The sequence below is a fragment of the Bombina bombina genome, chromosome 4, assembly GCF_027579735.1.
Source record: "Bombina bombina isolate aBomBom1 chromosome 4, aBomBom1.pri, whole genome shotgun sequence".
Lineage (NCBI taxonomy): Eukaryota > Metazoa > Chordata > Amphibia > Anura > Bombinatoridae > Bombina > Bombina bombina.
In genome coordinates, this window is record NC_069502.1 from 1,105,216,012 (window position 1) to 1,105,242,515 (window position 26,504).

General features: G+C 41.6%; 1 protein-coding gene across 1 annotated transcript in view; it reads right to left on the bottom strand.

Moving 5' to 3' along the window:
- Positions 1-718: 718 nt before the first annotated feature.
- Positions 719-26,504, bottom strand: part of BICRAL (BICRA like chromatin remodeling complex associated protein) — a 723,876-nt gene continuing 698,090 nt past the window's right edge. Inside the window, 2 exon segments of the mRNA XM_053712738.1 lie at positions 719-2,254; positions 2,631-2,733. Of these exon segments, the coding sequence (XP_053568713.1) occupies positions 1,479-2,254; positions 2,631-2,733 (879 nt within the window). The 3' untranslated portion in view covers positions 719-1,478.

The following is a 26,504-nucleotide window of genomic DNA, read 5'->3' on the forward strand; positions in this document are numbered from 1 at the left end:
TTCTCAGAAGAGAAATAAAAAGGGGCCATAAATAAATAACACACAACCGCAAGTGAAAAACACTGCAGACTCAATAGACTTAACTCCCAAGCCTTACACATGTCTCAATAATAAAAATGACATCCCAGCCCATTGTTCTCATACTCAAATTTGGAATAACATATCCCTAATAAAAAATGCCATTAAAAATTGTGCCCATATGAATTCTTAAAATATTCAAGGATTATTATCTTGTGAACTGTAACATAACAAAGGGGATCTAATTTAGGAGAATTAGCACCATAAGTGCTGTTGCCCTTCATTACCTAAAAGGCAAAGGCACTTACCTTAGATCCTAATGCATAAGAGATGCAGATCCTCAAGGTGTGGCAGGAACTACGTTCCCTGTTATGGACCTGTAGGAAAAGAAAGAACAGAGTATCCAACTCTGGCTTTCCACAAAGGGGTAGCAATGTGTTAAAAGTAAAGCAAAGGACTGCCTCGCCTCCTTTTAACTGCTAAAAGCCACCACTACTCTTACTCAAGAAAATTGACGTGGACACAGCTAAACCCCAATCCTTGCTTGCAGGGAAAAGTACCCATAAAAGGATTAAATTCTTCAGACACTAACTTCGCACAACCTCCATTGACAGAGGCAAAGAGAATAACTGGGGGTTATGGGTAAGGCAGTTACACTTAACAGCTTTGCTAGGGTGCTCTTTGCCTCCTCCTGCTGGCCAGGAGTTGAATATCCCACTAGTAATTGGAATTACGTTGTGGACTCTCCATGTCTTAGGAAAGAAAAAGGGATTATCTAAAATTCTGGAGTAGACTGTCCCTTTAATGAAAATGTATTTGTATATATAGCTGAAGAAGAGATTTCACAGATATTTCTACTTAGTTCTAAGGAAATTAAACTTTATTATAGAAAATTCAACTATCTACCGTTAAAGAAATGTTTAGGACTGAAACTATTTTAGGAAATGGGACTTCACAGACAATTTAAGTTAGTCTTTAGAATAATAATTTGTCCTTTCTTAAGTTCCCCATTAATCAGATATGGTGATTACGCAATGTTTAATCAAAAAATATTTTTTACCTTAATCATATGAGTTCCCCATATCCTAGGCAGCATTGAAGTGTTTTCAGAGTTGTTTTTTGCTATAAATCATTTAAGTAAACTGTAATGTAGAGTGATTAAAAAGTGCTACAATTTTTAAATGAAAATAAAACACATTTTTGCATCTTTAAAGCTTAAATCATGATAAAAAATACACTTTTTTCAACGTATCAGTAACTAAATAAAATCTGCTTGTTCTGATCCATCTTGATTGTCGATGGCAGACTTGCTCCAGACTACTGAAGCTTGTATGCCCTAACTAATTGCTATGTTTGTTCTTTCTAGGTGTCTGTTATATGCTCACAATAGCTCTCCAACCACAACAGAATTATGCCTTCTATAGAACAATATACAAAATGTCCAGATACCTCTGAACCTTTTAACATTCTAAAATGCTATTTACAGCTGCTTCTAAAACTGAGTCTGTTTCCAGTGAACCTTCACTGGCATCCGAAATTGTTTTGTCAGTAGAGTTTTCTGGTGATGACGCAGAAGAGTCTTTGTGGCATTCAAATTCTGCTAAAGTGCTGGTACTGACAGTGTTTTCTAAATGCTTTCCACTTAATTCCAAATCTGAAACGTTTTTGAGTGTTGGTTGGGAAACTTTACTACCTATCACAACATGTCTACAAGGACTTCCTGATGATTCCGCTGATCCACTATTTTCAGGAGAAGGTTTTGGACTTTCTTCCTGGAGATGTTTATCTTCCACTAGCAACAAATTTGATTTAAAAAGAGCCTCACCTAAATTAGGACTTGTCCTGTTGTCTGTTGGCTTTGATGTTTTACAAATCGTTCCAGATTCTGAAGCACACGGAGTATAATTCTCATCAGATTTGCCCTTTGTTTCACAAATCTTTAATAGTTGGTTAATTGGAGAACAGCTTGTCTTCCTCAGTTTGTCATCTGCATTAAGGCCTTCATTTTTTAAAGATGAAACATTGACTTTTTCTGATGTTACATTATTGTTAGGCACTACACAAATATCGCCAGGCTTTTTAGATACATTTAATTCTGTTTGGTCCTTCTGGGTACAAACTGTCCGACACGGATTAATCATGTACTTGTGAGTATCCATATCATTACTAAACTGTTGTCCATCCACCGACTTTTCATGACATATGGAGGCACAACAAAAGTCAGCCAAGTAGCCATCTACAAAAAATATATAAAACAAGCCATAATAAACAGCATATACACCATGTTTAAAGTAATTTTTTTTTTTTTTTTTACTTTTGTTATTTTTCATAAAACAAAAAAAAACATTTTATAATATATCTTTAATAGGGTGCGATTCTAGCCATTTGTTTTTCACAACTTTCAATCTAAAAGAACACTCCAGATTTGTCCTAATAAAACTGAATGAGGGCTTTTATATCCATTTAAACTCAGCTCTCCTTACATGCAGGCACAACATCTGTGAGAAGGGGAGTGCAGAGTTTAACTATCAAATTTCCAAAAAAGAACCACACAATGTACAGTAATCACAGCATAACAGGTATGTTGTTGGAACTCAGATGTTTAAACATACCTGGATCAACAAGAGCTAATCGCTTTTCCCGGGTCAGAATAGCTCTTTCTTCCTGATTGAATATTCTATCTAACATAACCATTTCTGCAGATGGAGTTATCCTCTGGAAAAAATACAACAAATAATTATATATATATATGTTATAAATGTGACTGCTCTTTACATATAGCAATGTGCAGACTAGGGGGTAGATTTACCAATGTCTGTCCGACATGATTCGCTGTAGCGTATCATGTCTGACAGACATCACTGAATGACGACAGCACATGCTGTCGGCATTTATCATTGCACAAGCAGTTTACCAGAACTGCTTGTGCAGTGCCGCCACCTGCAGATTCGCAGCCAAACGGCCACTAGCAGGGGGTGTCAATCAGCCCGATCATATAGGATCGGGCAGGTTGAAGACCGCAGCCTCAGAGGCAGCGGATAAGTTATGGAGCAGCAGTCTTTAGGCCGCTGCTTCATAACTGCTGTTTCCAGCGAGCCTGAAGGCTTGCGCGGAAACAAGGGGAACAAGGGCTATTCGTCCCTTGTTAAATCGACCCCAATAAATGTGAAAACTCATATATATTATACATTTTCTAAAATCTAAAAAAATATTTATTTCTTTTTAACAAATTTAACCACACCATAACTGACAACTGTCCTATTTCATTATAAATAAAAAAGATATTGATTGCAAGCAGCAAGATCCATGTTTTTAAAGGGACATAAAACAAGTTGGGATAGAGACAAAATATAATAATATGTACTTTAATTACTTTTCCTGCAAATTTATACTGCAGTGCTCGCCATTAACCCTTTCTTTTTAGTTTCTAAATTGTAAAGCTCTAACTCCCCCCCACACATGTCATTCTATGGCTGTATCTATATCTTTTGTTGTTTTGGTAGAATGCAAAAGTGAAAAGGGATTATCTGCTGGAGCATGCCTAGAAGCTGTGAACTCAGTTGAAATACAATGCCTGTGTCTAAACACTGATAAGGGGGGGGGGGGGGGGAGTTGGCTGCTCCAAGCAGCTTAGCTATGTAATTTGTTTTGCTTATTTTTGAATATTATTTTAAAATACTTGCCAGGAATTTTTAAACCTAGTTTATGCAAACTATTTTTGATTAATAAGTCCTTTTAGGATATGCACAGATCTCAACCTGTTTTATGTCCCTTTAAGCCCATTTTGGTATAATGGTTTTAATTTATATATCCAGAAGGAATCTCTCTATTGCAACCCTGTAAATTGATTATATTTCTGTGAAACAACTATTGAATGGGTATAACTAAACACAATAAAGTCCCATGTAACTTAATACTGTATATAACCTAGATTTCTTCTTGATTTTTTTTAATATAAAATATCAGTGAAAAAATGTGGTTATTCCACTTCCCCCAATTTGCTCGAGCATGCACAGTGTACATCGGTGGGTTATTTCAGAGCAAAAACATATTTACATCTGCAACTAATTGGCCACAGCAAAAAAGACTAGAAACATGGACTGTACAAAACTTTACAAACTGTTTTTTAAAAAATTATAGTTTTAAATGATTTTGTTTGAAATGCAGTGTTTAAAAGCTGTAGAACTCTCTATGGTCTGTATGTACAAGATGTTAATTTTTAATGAAATTTTGTTGGTATTGCACCATTAAATAAAGATAAAATTGCATCACCAACTGTCATTATTTAAAAAGCATTGATTATAAAACATTTTTGGGTCAACTACAAATGTTCAGATTTTTTTTATTGAAATCGGAAAAACTGGAACAAAAAGAACTTATAGGGGTCAATTTATTATTGGCTGAATTGGGCCAATTAATCCTGTTTCCGCACGAGCCTTTAGGCTCGCAGGAAACAGGAGTTAAGAATAGGGCATGTAAGATAGGGCATGTCATTTTAAACAACTTTCCAATTTACTTTTAACATCACATTTGCTTTGTTCTCTTATAATTCTTAGTTGAAAGCTGAACCTAGGTAGGTTCATATGCTAATTTCTAAGCCCTTGAAGGCTGTCTCTTATCTGAATGCATTTGATAGTTTTTCACAGCTAGAGAGCAATAGTTCATGTGTGCCATATAGATAACATTGTGCTCATGCCTGTGGAGTTACTTATGAGAGGGCACTGACTGGCTAAAATGCAAGTCTGTCAAAAGACCTGAAATAAGGAGGCAACCTGTAAAGGCTTAAATACAAGGTAATCAGAGAGGTAAAAACTATATTACTATAACAGTGTTGGTTACACAAAACTGGGGAATGGGTAATAAACTCCAGTCCACTAGGGGGAGGCAAAAACACCCAACACAGCAGAACATGCCTCCCACTTTGCCATAATTCCTTAGTAACACATGTGGCCAAGAGAAAGGAGAAATTAGAAAATCAGAAAAGAAAAGGCAAAATAAGTGAAGTGCAAAGCGGTACTACCAGCAAGTGTAAAAAACAACAACAAAAAAACACGGCGGGTCGTGTGGACTTCCACTATCATGAAAGAAATTAATTTATTAGGTAAGCATAAATTGTGCTTTCTTTCATAAGCTGGTGAGAGTCCACAATCCATCATATGTGGCATCCTATACCCAAGTGGTGAAGTCCACGAGACCAATATAAAACAGAGCAGGATAATAGTTAAGGGAGGTATTGTACTAAACAGGTACAGTGCCCTGCAGAACTTTCTTGCCGTAAGCAGCCTCAGAAGAGGTAAATGTGTCAAAAAGGTAGAAATTAGTATATAAAGAGGACCAAGTGGCTGCCTTACAAATTTGTGTAATGGAAGCTTGTTCCTGAAAGCTCAAGAGGTGGTGACTGCACTAGCCGAGTGAGCAGTAATTCGCTTTGTGGGATCAAGGCTCTAACATCCTCTAAGTTGTGCAGAAGTCTCTCCAGACTTTTAGGACCTGAATAGAGAAGGAACCATTTTAGGTAGGGAAGAATAGTTGGTTCTCAAAACCTCCTTGTCTCATGGAAAATCAGGTAAGGAGAATTAAAGGATAAACAGACACTCTCCTGGCTGAGTATATGGCCAAGTGAAAGAGGACCTTCCAAGACAACAGCTGAGTATCAAGACTATGTATAGGCTTGAAAGGTTGAGCCTGAAGAACTTTCAAAACCAAATTAAGGTTCCGTGGATGAGGAGCTGGTCTGATAACCGGTCTTATTCTTTCCAAAACCTAAACAAAGACTTGAATGTCAGGAAGTTTAGAGATCTTTTTGTGATACAAGACCGGCAAGGCTGAAATTTGACCTTTAAGGGAACCTCTTGATAAACCTTTTTCCAGAATGCCCTGTATGAATTGTAATACACAAGGAATGGGTAATAAACTCCAGTCCACTAGGGGGAGGCAAAAACACCCAACACAGCAGAACATGCCTCCCACTTTGCCATAATTCCTTAGTAACACATGTGGCCAAGAGAAAGGAGAAATTAGAAAATCAGAAAAGAAAAGGCAAAATAAGTGAAGTGCAAAGCGGTACTACCACCAAGTGTAAAAAAAACAACAACAAAAAAACAAGGTGGGTTGTGTGGACTTCCACTATCATGAAAGAAATGAATTTGTTAGGTAAGCATAAATTGTGCTTTCTTTCATAAGATGGTGAGAGTCCACAATCCATCATATGTGGCATCCTATACCCAAGTGGTGAAGTCCATAAGACCAATATAAAACAGGGCAGGATAATAGTTAAGGGAGGTATTGTACTGAACAGGTACAGTGCCCTGCAGAACTTTTTTGCCGTAAGCAGCCTCAGAAGAGGTAAATGTGTCAAAAAGGTAGAACTTAGTATATAAAGAGGGCCAAGTGGCTGCCTTACAAATTTGTGTAATGGAAGCTTGTTCCTGAAAGCTCAAGAGGTGGTGACTGCACTAGCAGAGTGAGCAGTAATTCGCTTTGTGGGATCAAGGCTTTAACATCATCTAAGTTGTGCAGAAGTCTCTCCAGACTTTTAGGACCTGAATAGAGAAGGAACCATTTTAGGTAGGGAAGAATAGTTGGTTCTCAAAACCTCCTTGTCTCATGGAAAATCAGGTAAGGAGAATTAAAGGATAAACAGACACTCTCCTGGCTGAGTATATGGCCAATTGAAAGAGGACCTTCCAAGACAACAGCTGAGTATCAAGACTATGTATAGGCTTGAAAGGTTGAGCCTGAAGAACTTTCAAAACCAAATTAAGGTTCCGTGGATGAGGAGCTGGTCTGATAACCAGTCTTATTCTTACCAAAACCTAAACAAAGACTTGAATGTCAGGAAGTTTAGAGATCTTTTTGTGATACAAGACCTGCAAGGCTGAAATTTGACCTTTAAGGGAACCGCTTGATAAACCTTTTTCCAGAAAGCCCTGTATGAATTGTAATACACAAGGAATTCAAAAAGAATTCCAACTGTAATGCTTACACTCACATCAGGTAAGAAAAGTCTTCCACACCTTCTGATAAATGCGCCTGGTAACAGGCTTCCATGCTTGAATCAAAGTGTTAATCACTTGATCAGAGAAACCTCTCTGATACAAGATAAGGCGTCAAATACAAGATAATGCTGTCAAATTGAGTGATGTGAGGTCTTGATAAAAGAAGGAACCTTGAGAAAGAAGGTCTTCCTGTAAGAAAGACACCAAGGCTGGCCAGAAGACATTTGGACTAATTCTGCATACCATGTCTTGTGAAACCATGCCGGAGCAATGAATATTACAGACGCTTGTTCTTGTATTATCCTTTTAATCACCCTGGATTGCAACACAAAATGAGGAAATATGTAAATCAGATTGAACAAACAGGGAATCATTAAGTCATCTATGAGAGTCGCCTGCGGATCACAAGATCTCACATAATAATGGGGTAGTTTGTGATTCAAGCAAGAGTCCATGATAACTATTTCTGAGAAAGTCTGCTTCCCTGTTGTCCACTCTTGGGATCACATGTGAAGGCTTTTAAGCCTGTCAGGCTGGTGTCCATGGTGATAATCTGTACCCAAGCTGGCTGGGGAAAGGGGATCCCTAAATAAGAGATTTCATATCAGAGACTTGTTTTGAAGTATAGGGAGATCTTCTAAGAATGGGCCTCCAATTGCCTTCTTTCTTTAGAACAATGAAAAGGTTGGAATAGAACCTTTGATTATTTTCTTCTAACTGGACCAGAGTAATAACTACCATAGTGTCTAGGTCTGTTACATATGCTAAGAAGGCTCTGGCCTTTATTGGATCTCTCTGAATATGAGATAGTAGGAATCTTCCTCAAGGAGGATGAGATTGAAAGGCTATGCTGTACCCCTGGGAAATGATGATCCGTACCCAAAGAGCCTGAACTGACTATTCCCAAGCTCCATGAAAAAACTTCCATTTGTCCCCAATCAGAACTTTGTCTGACTTAGGGGGTGCACCTTCATGCTGATTTGCCGGAGGAGGCAGGCATTTTGGACTGTTTGGACTTACACCAAGAGGAACCAGGCATCCACAAGGACTTGAAGGTGTCTGACTTTTAAGACACTGTGGAGGTGGATCTTCAAATCTTAGATTATTGAAAGGTGTGATAACGTCCAGTGGACTTAACCCTGCTCTTAGCTTTTTTTATATTGCAGTAGGAAAGAACCCTTACCTCTAGTGACTGTTGCAATTATAGCATCAAGTTCAGGTCTAAACAAAATCTTTCCATGGAAAGGAAGGGAAATAAATCTGTTTTAAGATATCATGATAGCAGACCATAAATTGAACCATAAGGTTCTTCTAGCCAAAAAAGTCATAGCAGCACTTTTTTGCATTAATTCTAGTAATTTCAATAGCTGTGTCACAAGTTAAACTGTTAGCAGTATTGACTAACTTCAAGCAATCCTGAATTTCTTCAAGGGAAGTTTCTTGAGAAAAAAGGTCAGAAATGTTGCCACACCAAACTACTTTAGCTGTAAAAATGCAATCTACAATATCAGCTGGATAAAACATGTAGCCTGCCAGTTGGAAGGATCGCCTGTAAAGGCTTTTAATCTTTCTGTCCATGGGATGCTTGAATGAGGTGCTGTCTTCCAAAGGAATTGTAGTCTGCCTAGCCGAAGTGGAGATTGCTCCATCCACTTTTGGAATTGTTTCCCACACCTCCAGTTTTTCAGAACATGTTTTGAAGGAGGGAACAAAAGAAACACCTGACTTGTTTAATTCCTTAGTGATTAGGTCAGAAACAGAGGGCTAAATTGCAAGTGGAGCACAAACATTTTAGTGCTGTTGAGCACTAACATTGCTCAAGGTAAATCAATTTATCGGTAAGTATAAATGCTGTTTTCTTTCGTAAGATGAGGAGAGTCCATAGGTGTCCATAACATTTGTGATACAATACCTAAGTTTATAGTCAATGTTAAGGACGGTTGGGACAACATAATGGCAGTTCCTATTTGCTGGACACTGCGGCCTGAAGGACTTTCCTGCCAAAAGCACCTTTGAGAGCAGCATGAATATCAAAATGGTAAAATTTAAAAAAGGTATGAAGAGTTGCCGCCTTGCAAATCTGTTCCTAGGAGGTGTAATTTTTGAAGGTCCAAGTAGTAGATACAGATCTAGTAGAATGAGCAGTTACTTGTTTTGGAGCCGGTTTTCCTGCAACCAAGTACACCTTACACATAGAGGGATATTTATCAAAGCCTCAACTATGCTGCATTCGCCGGCACCAATACGTTCGCCTAACATCGCGGCCGCGGACCTGAATACGATCTCCATATTTATAAAAAAAAGCCAGCAAAAAGCCGCGCAACAAGTATGGGGCAATGAGCATCGGACTGTTGTTAACCAACAGTCATCGATCTCGCTGCTATTCGGCTTTTTACCAACTTTATTTATACCCTGTCACTAAATGCCGCCACTATACTAAAATGTTTAACCCCTATCCCGCCGATCCCGGACCCCACCGCAGCTTTAGTAAAGTTATGAACCCCTATCCCGCCACTCCTAGACCCAGCCGCAACCTAAATAAAATATATTAACAGCTATCCCGCCGCTCCCGGACCCCACCGCCACTAAATAAACGTATAAACCCCTAAACCTCTGGCCTCCCACATCACTATCATTAACTAAACCTATTAACCCCTAAACCGCCAGCCCCCCACATCACCATAAACTAAATTAAGCTATTAACCCCTAAACCTAACAACCCGCTAACTTTACATTAAAATTACAACATCCCTATCTTAAAATAAATTTAAACTTATCTGTAGAATTAAAAGAAACTAATTCTAAACTATTAATTAACCTACCCTAACTATTATACTAAAATTACATTAAACTACCAATTAAATTAACTATATTACGGGGCGTGTCCGGGCTTGGGCTGAAGATGGCCGCAAAACTGAGAGCTCTGGCAGATTAAATTGCATTCCGCCATGTAATTAATATAGTTTGATGCTATCCAGCATAGAATCTCGGATTATATGAAAGAGGATAGTTTGCTGGTAAGGCAATATCTTTATTGTGCAACTTTAGGGTCTCTCAGACCGGACTGCTGCAGTTTATTCTCGGCGGCCTCCACGGAGGGAATTCCTCAGCACCCCCCCCGGGGAACCAGGTATGTGGAGATATTTCTTAAATCTCCTGTTATACTATCTATAAGTTTGAAAATAGAGGACCTACTTGAGGCTATCCAGGGCTGGATGGCTGATTTCGATCGTACAATGCATGCAAGATGCGACCGCCTCTTATCTCACATGGCTGTCATTCATACTAAGATGGAGGTATCTGGGAGTGGGAGAGAGGCGAATAAGGAACACCCTACGTTATGTGGCATTATGATAAAGGACACAAACCGACATACTGCTAAGGATATGCCTGCCTGCGTGCAGCCGGGATCCTGTGTGAGCTCCTTACCTACATTGGTCCCTAGCCGGGGAGAAGTGGCCAGCTCTCTGAGGTGGGATCGAGGTGAGGTGCGAGCAGAGCGGACGACGGAGGAAAGTCTGCATACTACGCTCGAGCTGCTGGCACCGGGGCATTACTATTTACTGAATATGGGACTTTTGGTGCCGAAAGAAGGAGGTGGTTGGATTTACTCACCGCCCGTTGTTTTGATATTACTTGAGGGAGTTGCTTCCTGGCTGCTCGCACGAGGTCAAGACGCGAGTGTACATCGTGCCTCCCGGACCGGCATTGGGTAACTGGACATAGCCTCTGCCAGCATAGAGGGACAGTTGGGCAACTCTAGGTATCCGGTCTGGCTTTAAACAAGAACTACTTACACCTGGTCATTGTGTCCCGCTTATGGGGTCTAATGACGACTTACTGGTCTGATGTGCTTTGTATAGTTATTTTCCTTCCGTTTGTCTGACAGATCAGCGATGAGTGTTTGATGTTTTTATGTTATACTGCATAGGAGGTTATTTATTTGTATATAAGTACTGCTGGATGTCCTTACCCAAGAAGTGTTTAATAACTGTGCATGCATAAATTATTGTGGTTCTCTTTCTTGACTGTATGATGTATGTTGTAGTTCACTTCTAGCATTATACCCCTTCATAAGCTACCACACAGACTCCTTTATTGTATAGATTTAGTAATGTACCCAGACTTACTGGCCGCAATAATTTCATAGTAACCCTATTTTACATATGAGCTGTAGACAAGTTTTAGAGAAGCATAAGCCAACTTGAAAAAATATATAGTTTGAGACCTGGCAGAAGCCTATAATATTTTAGTAATCTAGAAAGTACTCTAAGAGATTAAGTACATCAGCTTGTAATTATATCCCCCACTTTCATTGGGGTATGCTCTAAGTTAATTGACATAGACTCGGGGGGCTCCGGGTTCCTAGTTACTACTATTAGTACCCTATATAAGATTGGGCCCAAGAGCGGCCATATTACGCCTATTTCTGTTGCCTATTACATACTAAGCTACGCAAATTTAGATTATCATATTCATAGGCTGTTATCTCTTATTACTATATTTAATACTGTTATATTGCAGCTAGGGGTCCTCTGAGCCCTTCCTAATTATATTATTGACTCACTTGGAGGAGGTATTCTATTTACTTTATTTCATTTATCTATTTGTAACACAGAACCTAACTCCAAATGCGGTTGGGGGAGTAAGCTCACTTCAGGTGACTTGATCTAACTAGAATTTTATATACTTACCCTATATGTGTCATTTTATTTAGCCATGAGCTATGATGAATGTATTATGGATAAGTTTAAGCCTGAATATACTGAGAATTTACTACCGAAATCTAGGCTTAAGACTGGTTATTGGTTATATTATATGTTCGATGTCCGATAGAAAATGCACTTTTGGTAAAAGAGGTAATATTCATGGCTAGACAGTATATTCCCAGGTTTAGTCCTGAACAGGATATTTAGTCTTGAGGACATGTCTGTTTTATTAGATGTATAAACTTTACTGTATGTCATATGGGCATGTTGCCATGCTGTTTTCTCAAGAATTTGTTTATGTATGTTGTCTTACCTCAATAAAACAGAATTTATGCTTACCTGATAAATTACTTTCTTTTATGGTGTATCCAGTCCACGGATTCATCCTTACTTGTGGGATATTCTCATTCCCTACAGGAAGTGGCAAAGAGAGCACACAGCAGAGCTGTCCATATAGCTCCCCCTCAGGCTCCGCCCCCCCAGTCATTCGACCGACGGTTAGGAGAAAAAGGAGAAACCATAGGGTGCAGTGGTGACTGTAGTTTTAAACAAAAATTTTTTAATCCTGACTTAAATGCCAGGGTGGGCCGTGGACTGGATACACCGTAAGAGAAAGTAATTTATCAGGTAAGCATAAATTCTGTTTTCTCTTACAAGGTGTATCCAGTCCACAGATTCCTCCTTACTTGTGGGATACCAATACCAAAGCTTTAGGACACAGATGAAGGGAGGGAACAAGTCAGGTCACCTAAACGAAAGGCACCACTGCTTGCAAAACCTTTCTCCCAAAAATAGCCTCCGAAGAAGCAAAAGTATCGAATTTGTAAAATTTGGCAAAAGTATGCAGTGAAGACCACGCTGCCTTACAAATCTGTTCAACAGAAGCCTCATTCTTGAAAGCCCATGTAGAAGCCACAGCTCTGGTGGAATGAGCTGTAATTCGTTCAGGAGGCTGCTGTCCAGCAGTCTCATAAGCCAATCGGATGATGCTTTTCAGCCAGAAGGAAAGAGAGGTAGCAGTCGCTTTCTGACCTCTCCTCTTACCAGAATAGACAACAAACAAGGATGATGTTTGTCTGAAATCTTTAGTTGCTTTTAAATAGAATTTTAAAGCACGAACCACATCAAGATTGTGGTCGTTCCTTCTTAGAAACTGGATTAGGACACAGAGAAGGAACAATGATTTCCTGGTTAATATTCTTATTAGAAACAACTTTCGGAAGAAAACCAGGTTTGGGGAGGCAAAACAACCTTATCTGCATGGAACACCAGATAGGGTGAATTACACTGCAAAGCAGACAATTCTAAAACTCTTCGAGCAGAAGAAATAGCTACCAAAAACAAAACCTTCCAAGATAATAACTTAATATCTATGGAATGTAAAGGTTCAAACGGAACCCCTTGAAGAACTGAAAGAACTAAATTAAGACTCCATGGAGGAGACACAGGTTTATAGACAGGCTTAATTCTGACCAAAGCCTGTGCAAACGCTTGAACGTCAGGTACTTCTGCCAGATGCTTGTGTAACAGGATAGACAGAGCAGATATCTGTCCCTTTAAGGAACTAGCAGATAAACCTTTCTCCAATCCTTCTTGGAGAAAAGACAATATCCTGGGAATCCTAATCTTACTCCACGAGTAACCCTTGGATTCACACCAACAAAGATATTTCCGCCATATCTTATGGTAAATCTTCCTGGTGACAGGCTTTCTAGCCTGGATCATAGTATCTATAACCGATTCAGAGAACCCACGCTTAGATAGAATTAAGCGTTCAATCTCCAAGCAGTCAGTTGCAGAGAAACTAGATTTGGATGCTTAAATGGACCTTGAATTAGAAGATGTCCACTAGGTCTGCATACCAAGTCCTGCGTGGCCACGCAGGCGCTATCAGAATTACAGAAGCCTTCTCCTGGTTTGATTCTGGCTACCAGCCGAGGGAGAAGGGGAAACGGTGGAAAGACATAAGCCAGATTGAAGGACCAAGGCGCTACTAGAGCATCTATCAGTGCCGCCTTGGGGTCCCTGGACCTGGATCCGTAAAGAGGAAGTTTGGTGTTCTGACGGGACGCCATCAGATCCAATTATGGAATGCCCCATAGCTGGGTCAGCTGAGCAAAAACCTCCGGGTGGAGTTCCCCCTCCCCCGGGTGAAAAGTCTGGCGACTTAGAAAATCCGCCTCCCAGTTGTCTACTCCTGGGATGTGAATTGCAGAGAGGTGGCAGGAGTGATCCTCCGCCCATTTGAAGATCTTGGTTACTTCCTTCATCGCTAGGGGGCTCTTTGTTCCTCCCTGATGATTGATGTACGCTACAGTCGTGATGTTGTCCGACTGAAATCTGACGAATTTGGCCGCTGCCAATTGAGGCCATGCTTGGAGCGTGTTGAATATCGCTCTCAGTTCCAAAATGTTTATCGGGAGAAGAGACTCTTCCCGAGACCATAGGCCCTGAGCTTTCAGGGAGCCCCAGACCGCGCCCCAGCCTAACAGACTTGCGTCGGTCGTTACAATGATCCACTCCAGTCTGCGGAAGCACATTCCCTGAGACAGGTGATCCTGAGACAAACACCAGAGAAGAGAATCTCTGGTTTTCTGGTCCAGTTGGATTTGAGGAGACAAATCTGCATAATCCCCATTCCACTGTTTGAGCATGCACAGTTGCAGTGGTCTGAGATGAATTCGGGCAAAAGGGACCATGTCCATTGCCGCAACCATTAATCCGATTACCTCCATGCACTGAGCTACAGAAGGCCGAGGAATGGAATGAAGAACTCGGCAAGTAGCTAAAAGCTTTAACTTCCTGACCTCCGTCAGAAATATTTTCATTTCTACCGAGTCTATTAGTGTTCCCAGGAAGGGAACCCTTGTGAGCGGGGACAGAGAACTTTTTTCGACGTTCACCTTCCACCCGTGAGACCTTAGAAAGGCTAGAACAATGTCTGTATGAGCCTTGGCTCTGTGAAAAGACGACGCCTGTATTAAGATGTCGTCTAGGTAAGGTGCTACTGCAATGCCCCGCGGTCTTAGTACCGCTAGGAGGGACCCTAGCACCTTTGTAAAAATTCTGGGAGCAGTGGCCAACCCGAAAGGAAGGGCCACAAACTGGTAATGCTTGTCCAGAAAAACGAACCTTAGGAACTGATGGTGATCTTTGTGGATAGGAATATGTAGGTACGCATCCTTTAGATCCACGGTAGTCATATATTGACCTTCCTGGATCATTGGCAAAATTGTCCGAATGGTTTCCATTTTGAATGATGGAACTCTGAGGAATTTGTTTAGAATTTTTAGATTGGTCTGAAAGTTCCTTCCTTTTTGGGAACCACAAACAGGTTTGAGTAAAAACCCAGTCCTCGTTCTGTAATTGGGACTGGATATATCACTCCCATCTTGAGTAGATCTTCTACACAGCGTAAGAACGCCTCTTTCTTTGTCGTGTCTGTAGACAGACGAGAAATGTGGAACCTTCCCCGTGGAGGGGAGTCCTTGAATTCTAGAAGATCCTGAGAAACTATCTCTAATGCCCAGGGATCAGGAACATCTCTTGCCCAAGCCTGAGCAAAGAGAGAGAGTCTGCCCCCTACCAGATCCGGTCCCGGATCGGGGGCTACCCCTTCATGCTGTCTTAGTAGCAGCTGCAGGCTTCTTGGCCTGTTTACCCTTGTTCCAGCCCTGCAAAGGTTTCCAGGTTGCCTCGGGCTGTGAAGAGTTACCCTCTTGCTTTGCGGTCGCAGAGGTTGAAGCAGGACCGCTCCTGAAGTTGCGAAAGGAACGAAAATTAGCCTTGTTTTTAGCCTTAAAAGGCCTATCTTGCGGGAGGGCATGGCCCTTTCCCCCAGTGATATCCGAAATAATCTCTTTCAACTCGGGCCCGAAAAGGGTCTTTCCCTTGAAAGGAATATTCAGTAACTTTGTCTTAGACGACACATCGGCCGACCATGAATTAAGCCAAAGCGCTCTGCGCGCCATGATGGCAAAACCAGAATTTTTCTCCGCTAACTTAGCTAATTGAAAAGCGGCATCTGTGATAAAAGAATTAGCCAGCTTCTATCCATAATTTCATCATATGAGGTCTCCGTCTGGAGCGACTCCTCCAGCGCCTCAAACCAGAAAGCCGCTGCAGTAGTTACAGGAATAATGCAGGCAATAGGCTGGAGAAGGAAACCTTGTTGCACAAATATTTTCTTTAGTAAACCTTTCAATTTTTTATCCATAGGATCTTTGAACGCACAACTGTCTTCAATTGGTATGGTTGTGCGCTTGGCTAGTGTTGAAACTGCCCCCTCTACTTTAGGGACCGTCTGCCATGCGTCCCGCCTGGGATCAATAATGGGGAACATTTTCTTAAAGATAGGGGGGGGGGGACAAAGGGTACACCTGGTCTCTCCCACTCCCTATCCACAATATCTGCCACCCTCTTCAGGATCGGAAACGCATCAGTGTATACAGGGACTTCCAGATATTTGTCCATTTTACACAATTTCTCTGGGACCACCATGGGGTCGCAATCGTCCAGCGTAGCTAATACCTCCTTAAGCAGCACGCGGAGGTGTTCCAGCTTAAATTTAAACGCTAAGGAATCTGATTCTGCCCGCTGAGAAACCTTTCCAGTGTCAGAAATTTTTCCCTCGGACAGCACATCCCTCACCGACACTTCAGAGTGTTGTGAGGGTACAACAGATAAATGCTCCAAAGCTTCTGATTGCTCACACTCTGTTCTTAAGACCGAGCTATCACGCTTTTTAGGAAAATATGGCAGTTTGGATAAAAATGCTGCAAGGGAATTATCCATGACTGCTGCTAATTGTTGTAATGTAATAGGGGCCAATGCGCTAGAGGTACTAGGCATCGCTTGCGCGGGCGTAACTGGTGTCGACACATGGGGAGAGGAAGGTGGGCTATCCTCATTACCTTCTGTTAAATAATCATCTTGGGATACATTTATAAGTGAAACATCGTGATCTTTAAAATGCTTAGACACATTAGCACACTTAAAACACAAATGTAAAGGGGGTTCCACCATGGCTACTAAACACATAGAGCAACGTCTATCTGTAGGCTCAGACATGTTAAACAGACTTAGAGAGCACTCAAATACAGAAAAATACAATTTTAGAAAAAACAGTACTGTGCCTTTAAGTAATAAAAAGCGCACACTTTTTTACTAAATCTCAAAAAATAACCCAATCTTTATGAAATTTTCACCATATGATCCTAATGCTTTGAAATGATTGCACAGTGAATTTCAAGTCAATTAACCCCTTAATGGCCGGAACAAGGTAAAGCTGGCAACCGGTTAGCAAACTACAGCACCATGCCACAGCAATCTGCTGTGGCCCTACCTTCCTTGGGGATTAGTTTTGATAAAAAATAAGCCTCTATGAAGTCCTCAAGTAATCTTTGGACCCTCCACGTGAAGCTGCATGAAGCTGTCTGCAATAACAACTGCGCAATTGAGGCGCGAAATTTAGGCCCCCTCCCTCTCCACTCTGGAGTTGTGGGGTCTTCACAAGCCTAAATAGGTGTCTAAATGTATGCCATGTGGAAAAAAACCCATAAAACGTTCCAAATGTAATAAAAACTTGTAAAAAAATCAGATTTTTGTTATAAAATAATCGATTGCCCCTTAACAGTGTCCACCAGTGTTTTGAGCCCTTTTAAATAAGCCTTCCTTCTATACTAAGTCTCAGAATATGGCTTACCTTTCCCACATGGGGATTCTTGTCAGTCTTCTAGCATTACTAAGTCTTGACTAGAATAAAATGACTGAAACATACCTTATAGCAGTTAAGCCTGCAAACTGTTCCCCCCAACTGAAGTTTTCTGGTACTCCCCAGTCCTGTGTGGGAACAGCAATTGATTTTAGTTACAACATGCTAAAATCGTTTTCCTCTCAGCAGAAATCTTCATCACTTTCTGCCACAGAGTAAATAGTACAAACCGGCACTATTTTAAAAATAACAAACTCTTGATTGAAGAAATAAAAACTACACATCTAACACCACATTCACTTTACCCTCCCGTGGAGATGCTACTTGTTACAGCGGCAAAGAGAATGACTGGGGGGGCGGAGCCTGAGGGGGAGCTATATGGACAGCTCTGCTGTGTGCTCTCTTTGCCACTTCCTGTAGGGAATGAGAATATCCCACAAGTAAGGATGAATCCGTGGACTGGATACACCTTGTAAGAGAAAAATTATTTAAAAAAAAAAAAAAAAAAAATTAACTATATTACATATTAAAAAACCCTAACCCTACTCAAATTATTTAAATCTACTATTAAAAATTACAAACAAAAAAACCGCTAAGTTACAAAAAATAAAAAAACACTAAATTACAAAAACAAACAAACCACGGTATCAAAAATAAAAACGAATTACACCTAATCTAATAGCCCTATCAAAATAAAAAAGCCCCCCCAAATAAAAAAATGAATTAAGCCAAAGCGCTCTGCGCGCCATGATGGCAAAACCAGAATTTTTCTCCGCTAACTTAGCTAATTGAAAAGCGGCATCTGTGATAAAAGAATTAGCCAGCTTTAGCGCCTTAATTCTATCCATAATTTCATCATATGAGGTCTCCGTCTGGAGCGACTCCTCCAGCGCCTCAAACCAGAAAGCCGCTGCAGTAGTTACAGGAATAATGCAGGCAATAGGCTGGAGAAAGAAACCTTGTTGCACAAATATTTTCTTTAGTAAACCTTTCAATTTTTTATCCATAGGATCTTTGAACGCACAACTGTCTTCAATTGGTATGGTTGTGCGCTTGGCTAGTGTTGAAACTGCCCCCTCTACTTTAGGGACCGTCTGCCATGCGTCCCGCCTGGGATCAATAATGGGGAACATTTTCTTAAAGATAGGGGGGGGGGGGACAAAGGGTACACCTAGTCTCTCCCACTCCCTATCCACAATATCTGCCACCCTCTTCAGGATCGGAAACGCATCAGTGTATACAGGGACTTCCAGATATTTGTCCATTTTACACAATTTCTCTGGGACCACTATGGGGTCGCAATCGTCCAGCGTAGCTAATACCTCCTTAAGCAGCACGCGGAGGTGTTCCAGCTTAAATTTAAACGCTAAGGAATCCGATTCTGCCCGCTGAGAAACCTTTCCAGTGTCAGAAATTTTTCCCTCGGACAGCACATCCCTCACCGACACTTCAGAGTGTTGTGAGGGTACAACAGATAAATCCTCCAAAGCTTCTGATTGCTCACACTCTGTTCTTAAGACCGAGCTATCACGCTTTTTAGGAAAATATGGCAGTTTGGATAAAAATGCTGCAAGGGAATTATCCATGACTGCTGCTAATTGTTGTAATGTAATAGGGGCCAATGCGCTAGAGGTACTAGGCATCGCTTGCGCGGGCGTAACTGGTGTCGACACATGGGGAGAGGAAGGTGGGCTATCCTCATTACCTTCTGTTAAATAATCATCTTGGGATACATTTATAAGTGAAACATTGTGATCTTTAAAATGCTTAGACACATTAGCACACTTAAAACACAAATGTAAAGGGGGTTCCACCATGGCTACTAAACACATAGAGCAACGTCTATCTGTAGGCTCAGACATGTTAAACAGACTTAGACAGCACTCAAATACAGAAAAATACAATTTTAGAAAAAACAGTACTGTGCCTTTAAGTAATAAAAAGCGCACACTTTTTTACTAAATCTCAAAAAATAACCCAATCTTTATGAAATTTTCACCATATGATCCTAATGCTTTGAAATGATTGCACAGTGAATTTCAAGTCAATTAACCCCTTAATGGCCGGAACAAGGTAAAGCTGGCAACCGGTTAGCAAACTACAGCACCATGCCACAGCAATCTGCTGTGGCCCTACCTTCCTTGGGGATTAGTTTTGATCAAAAATAAGCCTCTATGAAGTCCTCAAGTAATCTTTGGACCCTCCACGTGAAGCTGCATGAAGCTGTCTGCAATAACAACTGCGCAATTGAGGCGCGAAATTTAGGCCCCCTCCCTCTCCACTCTGGAGTTGTGGGGTCTTCACAAGCCTAAATAGGTGTCTAAATGTATGCCATGTGGAAAAAAAACCCATAAAACGTTCCAAATGTAATAAAAACTTGTAAAAAAATCAGATTTTTGTTATAAAATAATCGATTGCCCCTTAACAGTGTCCACCAGTGTTTTGAGCCCTTTTAAATAAGCCTTCCTTCTATACTAAGTCTCAGAATATGGCTTACCTTTCCCACATGGGGATTCTTGTCAGTCTTCTAGCATTACTAAGTCTTGACTAGAATAAAATGACTGAAACATACCTTATAGCAGTTAAGCCTGCAAACTGTTCCCCCCAACTGAAGTTTTCTGGTACTCCCCAGTCCTGTGTGGGAACAGCAATTGATTTTAGTTACAACATGCTAATATCGTTTTCCTCTCAGCAGAAATCTTCATCACTTTCTGCCACAGAGTAAATAGTACAAACCGGCACTATTTTAAAAATAACAAACTCTTGATTGAAGAAAACAGAATTTATGTTTACCTGATAAATTACTTTCTCCAACGGTGTGTCCGGTCCACGGCGTCATCCTTACTTGTGGGATATTCTCCTCCCCAACAGGAAATGGCAAAGAGCCCAGCAAAGCTGGTCACATGATCCCTCCTAGGCTCCGCCTACCCCAGTCATTCGACCGACGTTAAGGAGGAATATTTGCATAGGAGAAACCATATGATACCGTGGTGACTGTAGTTAAAGAAAATAAATTATCAGACCTGATTAAAAAAACCAGGGCGGGCCGTGGACCGGACACACCGTTGGAGAAAGTAATTTATCAGGTAAACATAAATTCTGTTTTCTCCAACATAGGTGTGTCCGGTCCACGGCGTCATCCTTACTTGTGGGAACCAATACCAAAGCTTTAGGACACGGATGAAGGGAGGGAGCAAATCAGGTCACCTAAATGGAAGGCACCACGGCTTGCAAAACCTTTCTCCCAAAAATAGCCTCAGAAGAAGCAAAAGTATCAAACTTGTAAAATTTGGTAAAAGTGTGCAGTGAAGACCAAGTCGCTGCCCTACATATCTGATCAACAGAAGCCTCGTTCTTGAAGGCCCATGTGGAAGCCACAGCCCTAGTGGAATGAGCTGTGATTCTTTCGGGAGGCTGCCGTCCGGCAGTCTCGTAAGCCAATCTGATGATGCTTTTAATCCAAAAAGAGAGAGAGGTAGAAGTTGCGTTTTGACCTCTCCTTTTACCAGAATAAACAACAAACAAGGAAGATGTTTGTCTAAAATCCTTTGTAGCATCTAAATAGAATTTTAGAGCGCGAACAACATCCAAATTGTGCAACAAACGTTCCTTCTTTGAAACTGGTTTCGGACACAGAGAAGGTACGATAATCTCCTGGTTAATGTTTTTGTTAGAAACAACTTTTGGAAGAAAACCAGGCTTAGTACGTAAAACCACCTTATCTGCATGGAACACCAGATAAGGAGGAGAACACTGCAGAGCAGATAATTCTGAAACTCTTCTAGCAGAAGAGATTGCAACTAAAAACAAAACTTTCCAAGATAATAACTTAATATCAACGGAATGTAAGGGTTCAAACGGAACCCCCTGAAGAACTGAAAGAACTAAATTGAGACTCCAAGGAGGAGTCAAAGGTTTGTAAACAGGCTTAATTCTAACCAGAGCCTGAACAAAGGCTTGAACATCTGGCACAGCTGCCAGCTTTTTGTGAAGTAACACAGACAAGGCAGAAATCTGTCCCTTCAGGGAACTTGCAGATAATCCTTTTTCCAATCCTTCTTGAAGGAAGGATAGAATCTTAGGAATCTTAACCTTGTCCCAAGGGAATCCTTTAGATTCACACCAACAGATATATTTTTTCCAAATTTTGTGGTAAATCTTTCTAGTTACAGGCTTTCTGGCCTGAACAAGAGTATCGATAACAGAATCTGAGAACCCTCGCTTCGATAAGATCAAGCGTTCAATCTCCAAGCAGTCAGCTGGAGTGAAACCAGGTTCGGATGTTCGAACGGACCCTGAACAAGAAGGTCTCGTCTCAAAGGTAGCTTCCAAGGTGGAGCCGATGACATATTCACCAGATCTGCATACCAAGTCCTGCGTGGCCACGCAGGAGCTATCAAGATCACCGACGCCCTCTCCTGATTGATCCTGGCTACCAGCCTGGGGATGAGAGGAAACGGCGGGAACACATAAGCTAGTTTGAAGGTCCAAGGTGCTACTAGTGTATCCACTAGAGCCGCCTTGGGATCCCTGGATCTGGACCCGTAGCAAGGAACTTTGAAGTTCTGACGAGAGGCCATCAGATCCATGTCTGGAATGCCCCACAGCTGAGTGACTTGGGCAAAGATTTCCGGATGGAGTTCCCACTCCCCCGGATGCAATGTCTGACGACTCAGAAAATCCGCTTCCCAATTTTCCACTCCTGGGATGTGGATAGCGGACAGGTGGCAGGAGTGAGACTCCGCCCATAGAACGATTTTGGTCACTTCTTCCATCGCTAGAGAACTCCTTGTTCCCCCCTGATGGTTGATGTACGCAACAGTTGTCATGTTGTCTGATTGAAACCGTATGAACTTGGCCCTCGCTAGCTGAGGCCAAGCCTTGAGAGTATTGAATATCGCTCTCAGTTCCAGAATATTTATCGGTAGAAGAGATTCTTCCCGAGACCAAAGACCCTGAGCTTTCAGGGCTCCCCAGACCGCGCCCCAGCCCATCAGACTGGCGTCGGTCGTGACAATGACCCACTCTGGTCTGCGGAATGTCATCCCTTGTGACAGGTTGTCCAGGGACAGCCACCAACGGAGTGAGTCTCTGGTCCTCTGATTTACTTGTATCTTCGGAGACAAGTCTGTATAATCCCCATTCCACTGACTGAGCATGCACAGTTGTAATGGTCTTAGATGAATGCGCGCAAAAGGAACTATGTCCATTGCCGCTACCATCAACCCGACCACTTCCATGCACTGAGCTATGGAAGGAAGAGGAACGGAATGAAGTATCCGACAAGAGTCTAGAAGCTTTGTTTTTCTGGCCTCTGTCAGAAAAATCCTCATTTCTAAGGAGTCTATTATTGTTCCCAAGAAGGGAACCCTTGTTGACGGGGATAGAGAACTCTTTTCCACGTTCACTTTCCATCCGTGAGATCTGAGAAAGGCCAGGACAATGTCCGTGTGAGCCTTTGCTTGAGGAAGGGACGACGCTTGAATCAGAATGTCGTCCAAGTAAGGTACTACAGCAATGCCCCTTGGTCTTAGCACAGCTAGAAGGGACCCTAGTACCTTTGTGAAAATCCTTGGAGCAGTGGCTAATCCGAAAGGAAGCGCCACGAACTGGTAATGTTTGTCCAGGAATGCGAACCTTAGGAACCGATGATGTTCCTTGTGGATAGGAATATGTAGATACGCATCCTTTAAATCCACCGTGGTCATGAATTGACCTTCCTGGATGGAAGGAAGAATAGTTCGAATGGTTTCCATCTTGAACGATGGAACCTTGAGAAACTTGTTTAAGATCTTGAGATCTAAGATTGGTCTGAACGTTCCCTCTTTTTTGGGAACTATGAACAGATTGGAGTAGAACCCCATCCCTTGTTCTCTTAATGGAACAGGATGAATCACTCCCATTTTTAACAGGTCTTCTACACAATGTAAGAATGCCTGTCTTTTTATGTGGTCTGAAGACAACTGAGACCTGTGGAACCTCCCCCTTGGGGGAAGTCCCTTGAATTCCAGAAGATAACCTTGGGAGACTATTTCTAGCGCCCAAGGATCCAGAACATCTCTTGCCCAAGCCTGAGCGAAGAGAGAGAGTCTGCCCCCCACCAGATCCGGTCCCGGATCGGGGGCCAACTTTTCATGCAGTCTTGGTAGCAGTGGCAGGTTTCTTGGCCTGCTTTCCCTTGTTCCAGCCTTGCATTGGTCTCCAAGCTGGCTTGGCTTGAGAAGTATTACCCTCTTGCTTAGAGGACGTAGCACCTCGGGCTGGTCCGTTTCTACGAAAGGGACGAAAAGTAGGTTTATTTTTTGCCTTGAAAGGCCGATCCTGAGGAAGGGCGTGGCCCTTACCCCCAGTGATATCAGAGATAATCTCTTTCAAGTCAGGGCCAAACAGCGTTTTCCCCTTGAAAGGAATGTTAAGTAGCTTGTTCTTGGAAGAAGCATCAGCCGACCAAGATTTCAACCAAAGCGCTCTGCGCGCCACAATAGCAAACCCAGAATTCTTAGCCGCTAACCTAGCCAATTGCAAAGTGGCGTCTAGGGTGAAAGAATTAGCCAATTTGAGAGCATTGATTCTGTCCATAATCTCCTCATAAGGAGGAGAATCACTATCGACCGCCTTTATCAGCTCATCGAACCAGAAACATGCGGCTGTAGCGACAGGGACAATGCATGCAATTGGTTGTAGAAGGTAACCCTGCTGAACAAACATCTTTTTAAGCAAACCTTCTAATTTTTTATCCATAGGATCTTTGAAAGCACAACTATCCTCTATGGGTATAGTGGTGCGTTTGTTTAAAGTGGAAACCGCCCCCTCGACCTTGGGGACTGTCTGCCATAAGTCCTTTCTAGGGTCGACCAAAGGAAACAATTTTTTAAATATGGGGGGAGGGACGAAAGGAATACCGGGCCTTTCCCATTCTTTATTAACAATGTCCGCCACCCGCTTGGGTATAGGAAAAGCTTCTGGGAGCCCCGGCACCTCTAGGAACTTGTCCATTTTACATAGTTTCTCTGGGATGACCAACTTGTCACAATCATCCAGAGTGGATAATACCTCCTTAAGCAGAATGCGGAGATGTTCCAACTTAAATTTAAATGCAATCACATCAGGTTCAGCCTGTTGAGAAATGTTCCCTGAATCAGTAATTTCTCCCTCAGACAAAACTTCCCTGGCCCCATCAGACTGGGTTAGGGGCCCTTCAGAGATATTAGTATCAGCGTTGCCATGCTCTTCAGTATCTAAAACAGAGCAGCCGCGCTTACGCTGACAAGTGTTCATTTGGGCTAAAATGTTTTTGACAGAATTATCCATTACAGCCGTTAATTGTTGCATAGTAAGGAGTATTGGCGCACTAGATGTACTAGGGGCCTCCTGAGTGGGCAAGACTCGTGTAGACGAAGGAGGGAATGATGCAGTACCATGCTTACTCCCCTCACTTGAGGAATCATCTTGGGCATCATTGTCATTATCACATAAATCACATTTATTTAAATGAATAGGAATTCTGGCTTCCCCACATTCAGAACACAGTCTATCTGGTAGTTCAGACATGTTAAACAGGCATAAACTTGATAACAAAGTACAAAAAACGTTTTAAAATAAAACCGTTACTGTCACTTTAAATTTTAAACTGAACACACTTTATTACTGCAATTGCGAAAAAACATGAAGGAATTGTGCAAAATTCACCAAATTTTCACCACAGTGTCTTAAAGCCTTAAAAGTATTGCACACCAAATTTGGAAGCTTTAACCCTTAAAATAACGGAACCGGAGCCGTTTTAAACTTTAACCCCTTTACAGTCCCTGGTATCTGCTTTGCTGAGACCCAACCAAGCCCAAAGGGGAATACGATACCAAATGACGCCTTCAGAAAGTCTTTTCTAAGTGTCAGAGCTCCTCTCACATGCGACTGCATGCCATGCCTCTCAAAAACAAGTGCGCCACACCGGCGCGAAAATGAGGCTCTGCTTATGCTTTGGGAAAGCCCCTAAGGTATAAGGTGTCTAATACAGTGCCTGCCGATATTATTATATCAAAATACCCAGATAAAATGATTCCTCAAGGCTAAATATGTGATAATAATGAATCGATTTAGCCCAAAAAAAGTCTACAGTCTAATAAGCCCTTGTGAAGCCCTTATTTACGATCGTAATAAACATGGCTTACCGGATCCCATAGGGAAAATGACAGCTTCCAGCATTACATCGTCTTGTTAGAATGTGTCATACCTCAAGCAGCAAGAGACTGCATACTGTTCCCCCAACTGAAGTTAATTGCTCTCAACAGTCCTGTGTGGAACAGCCATGGATTTTAGTTACGGTTGCTAAAATCATTTTCCTCATACAAACAGAAATCTTCATCTCTTTTCTGTTTCTGAGTAAATAGTACATACCAGCACTATTTCAAAATAACAAACTCTTGATTGAATAATAAAAACTACAGTTAAACACTAAAAAACTCTAAGCCATCTCCGTGGAGATGTTGCCTGTACAACGGCAAAGAGAATGACTGGGGTAGGCGGAGCCTAGGAGGGATCATGTGACCAGCTTTGCTGGGCTCTTTGCCATTTCCTGTTGGGGAGGAGAATATCCCACAAGTAAGGATGACGCCGTGGACCGGACACACCTATGTTGGAGAAATAAAAACTACACATCTAACACCACATTCACTTTACCCTCCCGTGGAGATGCTACTTGTTACAGCGGCAAAGAGAATGACTGGGGGGGCGGAGCCTGAGGGGGAGCTATATGGACAGCTCTGCTGTGTGCTCTCTTTGCCACTTCCTGTAGGGAATGAGAATATCCCACAAGTAAGGATGAATCCGTGGACTGGATACACCTTGTAAGAGAAAAATTATTTAAAAAAAAAAAAAAAAAAAAATTAACTATATTACATATTAAAAAACCCTAACCCTACTCAAATTATTTAAATCTACTATTAAAAATTACAAACAAAAAAAACGCTAAGTTACAAAAAATAAAAAAACACTAAATTACAAAAACAAACAAACCACGGTATCAAAAATAAAAACGAATTACACCTAATCTAATAGCCCTATCAAAAT